Consider the following 7,481-nt stretch of genomic DNA (forward strand, 5'->3'; position numbering starts at 1 on the left):
GCGGGGTCCCAGGGAGGAACACACATCAGGACGTGCAATCAGTTCCCTCCCTATAAAGAGAGAGGCGGGACGTGCGAGCTCTGCAGTCCTCCCGGCTTCCTGGATCCGAGTCTTTCGCTTCCCTTCCACCCTCCTGGTAGCCTTGCACGCCCACCTGTGGTCCGAAGCCGCAGCCGCCAGGCCCGAGGCGGGAGCCCACCAACTAGCCCTTCGCGCGGTCAGCCCCGCCCACTCCCGTCGGCCCCCGCGGGCCGCTCCCGTCGCCGTGGAAACGAAGGCAGCCAAGCGGCGCGGCGGCTTCCGCTCCTCCGCGCCGGGGAGGGCTCCGGCCGACCGCGATGCTGAAGGCCAAGATCCTGTTCGTGGGGCCCTGCGAGGTGAGGCCCGGCCGGCGGGGGCGGGGGGCGGGGCCCGGGCGGGCGCGGGGGCGACCCGGGGCTGTGCCTGGCGCCAGGAGCCCCCCAGGAGGCGGGAACCTCGTCCCCCCGCGCCCATCCGGTGTGCGCCGCTGGCCTCAGCGGGAACTTGGCGCCCCCAGACCTTGACCCGGTTTTCGTGAGGCCTGAAAGTCGTGAGTGACGTTTTGGAAGCCGGGTCTAGGTTCCACGACTCTCCTTTGCCGGTGAGGTTGGCCCTAATGAACATGCCTGTGGGACAAGAAAAGCAGACTGTGTTCGCTCTCAGTATGTGTATGGTGGTGGTAGTGGGAATTAAATCTACGTGTGGACGTCATACACAGGAATAGAGTCCCTTGGACTAAAGCTAAGTGTGGAAAACAACAACAACAACGTGGAAATGGACAGTGAATAGTCTCCATCTCCTGCACGCATCGCGATTGGCCTGGAGGACTTGTGAAAAACACAACGTGCCAGTCCTGCCTTAGGGTTTTGATTCAGTGGGTGTGGGAGGGGTCTCAGAATCTGCCTTTTACTGACGCTGTTCGTCCGGGGACCCCGCGTTGAGAATCACTGTAGTATGTGCATATACGGAGAGATGTGTTATGCATCTTGAGACAGGGAAAGTCGCCTCAAGCACAACACAAAACTGAGGAAGCCTTAAAAGAAATGACAGCGAAGTTGAGCCTGGGGAAAACATCTGCAAAATACATTACAAAGAAAGAATAGGTAGCAAGCACAGGAGAAGTCTCCAAATCAGTAAAGAGAACTCAACAGAAAACCGAGCAAAGTCTGTGCACATGAGTACAACTGGCCAGTAAGTATAAGAAGCTATTCAGCCTACAGTTAACAACACAAATTAAAACAAGAAGGTGACCCTAATTTGCCCATCAGAGTGGATGCAAAAAGGTTAGAACACTGGGAACATGAAGCATGAGGATGCTTGTAAGGAAATGAGGACTTTAGGATTCGTTGATGGGGCATTGATAACAGCTTCTTTGGCAGTCCAATGATTAACTTTAAAATGTGCAATAGCTTGCAGGGCACCTGGGTGGATCAGTCGGGTAAGCATTGGACTTCTGCTCAGGTCATGATCTCCTGGTCTCGTCAGGCTCTGAGCTGTCAGCTGGAGCCTGGAGCCTGCTTCAGATTCTGTCTCCCTCTCTCTCTGCCTCTCCCCTGCTCGCACTCTCTCTCCCTCTCAAAAATAAACCAAAAAAAAAAATTTGTTTTAATGTGCATAGCTTGAGGCACCTGGGTGGCTCAGTTGGTTAAGCGTCCAACTTAAGCTCAGGTCATGATCTCACGGTCCATGAGTTCGAGCCCCGCGTCGGGCTCTGTGCTGACAGCTCAGAGGCTGGAGCCTGCTTCAGATTCTGTGTCTCCCTCTCATTCTGCTCCTGCCCTGCTCACACTCTGTCTGTCTGTCTGTCTGTCTCTCTCTCTCTCTCTCTCTCTCTCTCAAAAAATACCCATTCAGCCTTCCCTGACCACCCAAAGTCCCTATGATGTTATCCTGTTTGATTTTTTAAAATTTTTTTTTAGTGTTTATTTATTTTTGAGAGAGAGAGAGACAACCTGAGCAGAGGAGGGGCAGAGAGAGAGAGAGAGAGAGAGAGAGAGAATCCAAAACAGGCTCCAGGCTCTGAGCAGTCATCACAGAGCCCAATGCGGGGCTCAAACTTGGGAACAGTGAGATCATGACCTGAGCTGAAGTCGGGCGCTCAACTGACTGAGCCACCCAGACACCCCGATTTTTTAATTTTTTTCAAATTGAGAGAGCGAGCAGGGAGGGGCGGAGAGAGAGAGGGAGTGAGAGAGAATCCTAGGCAGGCTCCATGCTGCCGGCATGGAGCCTGTTGCCGGGCTCAAACCCACGAACCTCAAGATCATGCCCTGAACTGAAACCAAGAGTTGGACACCTAATTGAGCCACTCAGGTGCACCATCCTGTTTGATTTTTATTCTAGTACTTAGGACTATTTTATCGTATGTGTTACAACAGCACCTGGCAGGATAGACACTTAAAAATACCTTACATACCAAACAGGCAGCTTCTTCATTTTCCCAGAAGAATCCTTCCCCTCAATCAGTTGGTTTTGGCTAACGCGTATATACACTTTAAGGACATAGACAAAATATATCAATACACCTTTATAATGTTTTATGTATACATTTAAAGGAACATTAAGATATATATTAATTTGGAAATGCTGTTTTATTCCATACTTGCCTTTCATGATAGCTTTTTTTTTTAAAGTTTTATTTATTCATTTTGAGAGAGAGAGAGAGAGAGCATTCACATGAGCAGGGAAGGGGCAGAGAGAGAGAGAGAATCCCAAGCACAGAGCCCCACTTGGGGCTCGAACTCATGAACCATGAGATAGAGCTGAGCCGAAACCAAGAGTTGGATGCTTAACCAACTGAGCCACCCAGGTGCCCCTCGTGCCTCACGACACAGTTTTAAAATTCAAGCCCTTCTCCTGCACCTTGGACACCCAAGTTAATTTTATGACCAGAGCCACTTTTAAAACACATCCCAAAGCCCATCATCTGAGTAGTTTAGGATATAAGGACTTTTTGAATCTGTGTATGACCCTGTTCCTGGAAATGTACTCCAGCCCAAAGAGCCATTCCTACAACATCGGGCCATTTGCTTTATGTGTTCATCCTATAGATAAACATTCGTGATCTCCCCAAACATAACCACTCAACTGTGTTATTTTTAAGTGACATTTAATTTGTGAGGCCGCATGGTCGGGAAAAATTACTAACACCGTATTAAGCCCTCATCTTTTTCTGATTCTTTCAAGTGACTTCTACAAGCCCCCCAAACTGGCATTGATTGAAATTGTTCTAGCCAAGCAATTGTTCAAAATAAAACAACCGAGAGAGCAGGGCCTAATTTCAGAGATTTTTACAAGGACTCAAGTGTAAGAGATTCCCTTCTGAGGAATAATTTGGGGGGAAGAAAAACCCCTTGTCTTATATCCGAGCATATACAATATTTGTTAAACGAATGGCACAAATGTATAGAAAATACCTGAAGACAGATCATAGTCGTTACCTCTGGGGAGGGAATGGAGCGGACAGACGGATGGGTGTTTGGGGCAGAGGGCCCCGGAGGGCTGTTTTGTTACTAGCAACGTGTGGGACTTGTATTATCTAGAAGGAAGAACGGCCCTGTGTGACGGTGTGGCACGGCCAGCCACTGAGGGACCCAGCTCTGCCTTTGAACTTCTCTGTGACTTTGAGGAACTCCCTTCCCCTTTCTGGGCCTCAGGGGAGATTTCTTGATGCGGAGAGGAGCGTGGCAGCAGACAGACTCACGCTAACAATTCCCTTCTGTTCTCAGACAAGTTAACGGAGAGCCAGCCAGGGACGTCAGTGTGGGTAAGGTCACCCAGCGGCAGAGACGGCATTAGAACCCCATGCACCCCGGGTCCCAGGGCAGGCCGTGCCCACCACGTACAGTAAGGCAGCGAGCTCCTCCCAAGCGGAGAGAACCCTCTGCCGTGGCAATCCCGTGGTGGCCACCACGCCCGGTTCCAAGCCGGCTACTGGAGGCTCGCTTGTGGTTACTTTCCTGCCCTTCAGCACAGCCCTTTTATCATTTTCACTTCCACAGAGTGGAAAAACCGTTTTGGCCAACTTCCTGACAGAATCTTCTGACATCACCGAATACAATCCGACCCAGGGAGTAAGGTGAGCCCCGACAAATCTGTCTCCCCAAGGGCCCCCCGCTTCTCTGGGTGACGGTGGCATCCCACAAGTATACCATGCCCGAAGTAGAGATGCTGCCTCTGTTTTTATTTCTTAGGATCCTGGAATTTGAGAACCCGCACGTCACCAGCGACGACAAAGGCACGGCGTGTGAATTTGAGCTGTGGGATTGTGGCGGTGACCCCAAGTACGTACGTTTCCTTTGAAGAGGGTTTGCTTCATCAAATGGCTCAAAACCCAGCTGCCCGCCAAGCACCCTGGACCCGGGCCCAGCACACTCCCTAGCATGTATTAGGGGCTTGATCGATTATTTGGTGATGGGCACCGCTCTTGAGAACTTTAAGGATCGGGTTATGACACAATGAGAAGTCATCTGTCAATTAACACGAAGACGTTATTTTTATAAATTTTTTTGATGTTTACTTATCTCTGAGAGAGAGAGAGAGAGCGTGAGCAGGGGAGGGGCAGAGAGAGAGGGAGACACGGAATCCAAAGCGGGCTCCAGGCTGTGAGCTGTCAGCACAGAGCCCCACGTGGGGCTCAGACTCACGAACCACGAGATCGTGACCTGATCCAAAGTGGGGCGCTTAACCGACTGAGCCACCCAGGCGCCCCAAGACATTATTTTTAAAGTCCCACAGGTAGAAACCAGAAGCACCTAACATCCGCTCTGAATCCAGTGCTGCCTTGCAGGTTCGAGTCTTGCTGGCCAGCCCTGATGAAGGATTCCCACGGGGTGGTGATCGTCTTCAATGCCGACACCCCAAGCCACCTGAAGGAAATCGACATGTGGTATTCCTGCTTCGTCCAGCAGCAGCTCCTACAGGACACTCAGTGTCTGTTGATCGCACACCACAAACCAGGCTCCGGAAGTGATAAAGGAAACCTGTCTTTGTGTAAGGAGGCTGGAATTCTCTTTCCCGCTCTTGTCTTGAATGTTCTGGTCCCTTGTATATTGTTCTGGGTCTTTGAAACCAGCTGCTATGTGCAATTATTGAGCACCTGATGTGCCCTAGGCATTTGTTTTTCCTACCATGTAAATTGGCATCCCCAGCTTAGAAGATCTGTCCGTCATAGTATCCAGGCCAGGAAAGAGACACTTTAAAAGCAGGCAGACACCAAGAGGGGGGAAACCTGGTTTTAGCCACTCATCAGTACTACGAGGGACATTCTTTCCTGACTGGTCTTTTCTCCAGAAAAACTCCCGTTAGCACGTAACACACACCATTACAGAGGTGACAAAGTGCTCATGGAAAATGACTCGCAATATTCAGAAATCTCTTCCTTTCTGGTGTAAGAACAAAGGGGACCTGGAAGTGGACGCCAGGTGGCAGTGTGGTGGCATTATTTATTGAGCACCTGTTATATGCCAAGCACTATGGTGAGTGCATCGGTAGAACCTTCATCTGTTAAATCATGGCAGGCAAAACCCACCTTTACTTTTGGACCCTAGAAAGTTAAACAAATTGGCTTCTGTTAAGACTCGGGTCAGCGGGAGCTAGAAATGGCCCCTGGTTCAAAGCTCATGCCTAATTACATTGTTTCCTCCTTAAGCACCCCCCTTGAACAAGCTGAAGCTGGTGCACTCGAACCTGGAGGATGACCCTGAAGAGATCAGGGTGGAGTTCATAAAGTATTTAAAGAGCATAGTCAATTCAGTGTCTGAAAGCAGAGACCGGGAGGAGATGTCGATTATCACGTGACCAGCCTTCATCCGCACTCTTCCACGTTGCAGATGGGGTCAGCTCATTTCCCAGTGCACATCTAGAATCTCGTCCAGCTATTGATGTGTCCTCCCCGTGGCCGTAGAAGAGCTTTTCCTTGTCTGCTCTAAGGTACCAGTCTACCAGGGAGTTGACTCCTACCGTTCGTTCTCTATCCTTCGTTCAGTTGAGAAAATCCTATTGCCGAATGCTGATTCCTTTGCCCCAGATCTCTCCAAGAGCTGGAAAGCTGAGGTGTTTTTCTTTCCTCTTCCTAGACGTCAAGAGGAATTATAACTGTCCGAGCCAAACGATACAATAGTAGTTTCGTTCGTGTATGTTGGTTTGAATGGGATTTTCGTTCCTTAATTCACTCAACAAATACCGACTTGTCATGTTACACTGTTCTAGCCGCCGACCACGTACAGCTTGAACAAAACATAAAAATCTCCACCCTCATGGAACTGCCATTCTGTTCCTCTAGATAGTGGCGAGGTTGAGTTCAGAAATTAAGTACTGCACCTTAGATATGGGGAAAAGTTACGGATTCTGGATTTTCTGTAATTGGTCTAAAGCCCACGCTCCCATCCTCCTAGATAATGGGGAGACCTGGACCACACTTGAGGCCAGAGAAAGGTACAGTTGATCCTCATTCATGGGTTCTGCATTTGCAGATTGCCTACTGGCTGAAACGTATTTGTAACCCCCGGACCAACACTCAAAGCGCTTTCACCATTATTCAGAGTGGCAAAAAATCTGACCCCCAGGCACGCGCGTTTCCAGCGGAGGCTGATCAAGGCCACGCTCTGCCTTCTTGTTTCAGCTGTCATGCTGTAAACGGGTGTCCCTGTCACAGCCTGTTTAGCGCCACATTTTCACATTTGTGTGCTTTTCGTGAGTGGTTTCGCTGTTTAAAATGACCCCCGGACGTGGTGCTGAAGCACTGGCTGGTGTTCCTAAGCATAGAAAGGCTGCGATGTGCCTTACAGACGAAACAAGTACTTTAGATGAGCCTCATTCCAGCATGAGTTCTAGCGCTGTCGGCTGTAAGTTCAGTGAATCAACAACACATATTAAATAAGGTGTCTTTAAACAGAAGCGTCCAGGGGCGCCTGGGCGGAGCAGTCAGTTGAGCGCCCGACTCTTGATTTCCGTTCAGGTCACGATTGCGGCGTGGTGGGATCAAGCCCCACATCGGGCTCCACGCTGAGCACGGAGCCTGGTTGAGATTCTCTCTGTCCCTCCGCCCCCTCCCCTGCTCACATGCTCTCACACTCTCTTTCTCTCTGAAATAAAAAATGATAGGGGCGCCTGGGTGGCTCAGTCAGCTAAGCGGCTGACCTCAGCTGAGGTCGTGATCTCATCGCTCGTGAGTTCGAGCCCCGCATCGGGCTGTCTGCTGTCAGCGGGGAGCCCGCCTCGGTTCCTGTCTCCCTCTCTACTCCTCCACAGCTTGTGCTTTCTGTTTCAAAAAATAACATCAAAAATTTTTTTGAATAAAAAATAAAGTAAAAAGAAATGTAAACAGAAGCATCCATAAAACAAGGTTACATGTTGATGGCTGATGAAAGTGTGGTCAGAGGTGCACAGGAACACAACCCTGTATTTACCCAGAAGCGATGGTTTGGTATTCCCTAACCCAGTGTGCATGGTGACTTTAC

The 7,481-nt window shown here is 50.0% G+C and overlaps 1 protein-coding gene across 3 annotated transcripts; it reads left to right on the top strand.

Moving 5' to 3' along the window:
• The first annotated feature begins 249 nt into the window (after positions 1 to 249).
• IFT22 (intraflagellar transport 22) lies at positions 250 to 6,139 on the top strand. 3 transcript variants are annotated; one of them, XM_049638805.1, is made up of 5 exons: positions 250 to 377; positions 4,023 to 4,099; positions 4,215 to 4,304; positions 4,751 to 5,013; positions 5,672 to 6,139. In XM_049638805.1, exons 1-5 carry the CDS (start codon positions 339 to 341, stop codon positions 5,818 to 5,820), a joined length of 618 nt encoding a protein of 205 aa, XP_049494762.1. In that variant the 5' UTR covers positions 250 to 338; the 3' UTR covers positions 5,821 to 6,139. The 3 variants fall into 3 exon arrangements, with proteins under 3 accessions (XP_049494762.1, XP_049494763.1, XP_049494764.1); XM_049638806.1 differs by having other exon boundaries at positions 4,811 to 5,013; XM_049638807.1 differs by lacking the exon at positions 250 to 377 and adding an exon at positions 3,714 to 3,787.
• The last annotated feature ends 1,342 nt before the right edge of the window (positions 6,140 to 7,481 follow it).

Source organism: Panthera uncia, chromosome E3 (assembly GCF_023721935.1).
Source record: "Panthera uncia isolate 11264 chromosome E3, Puncia_PCG_1.0, whole genome shotgun sequence".
NCBI lineage: Eukaryota > Metazoa > Chordata > Mammalia > Carnivora > Felidae > Panthera > Panthera uncia.

Coding starts and splice junctions, on each gene's coding strand:
- IFT22 (XM_049638805.1), top strand. CDS start 339: ATGCTGAAGGCCAAGATCCTGTTCGTGGGGCCCTGCGAG. Junction 4,100..4,214: donor AATCCGACCCAGGGAGTAAG/GTGAGCCCCGAC, acceptor TTTATTTCTTAG/GATCCTGGAATTTGAGAACC. Junction 4,305..4,750: donor GATTGTGGCGGTGACCCCAA/GTACGTACGTTT, acceptor TTATTTTTAAAG/TCCCACAGGTAGAAACCAGA.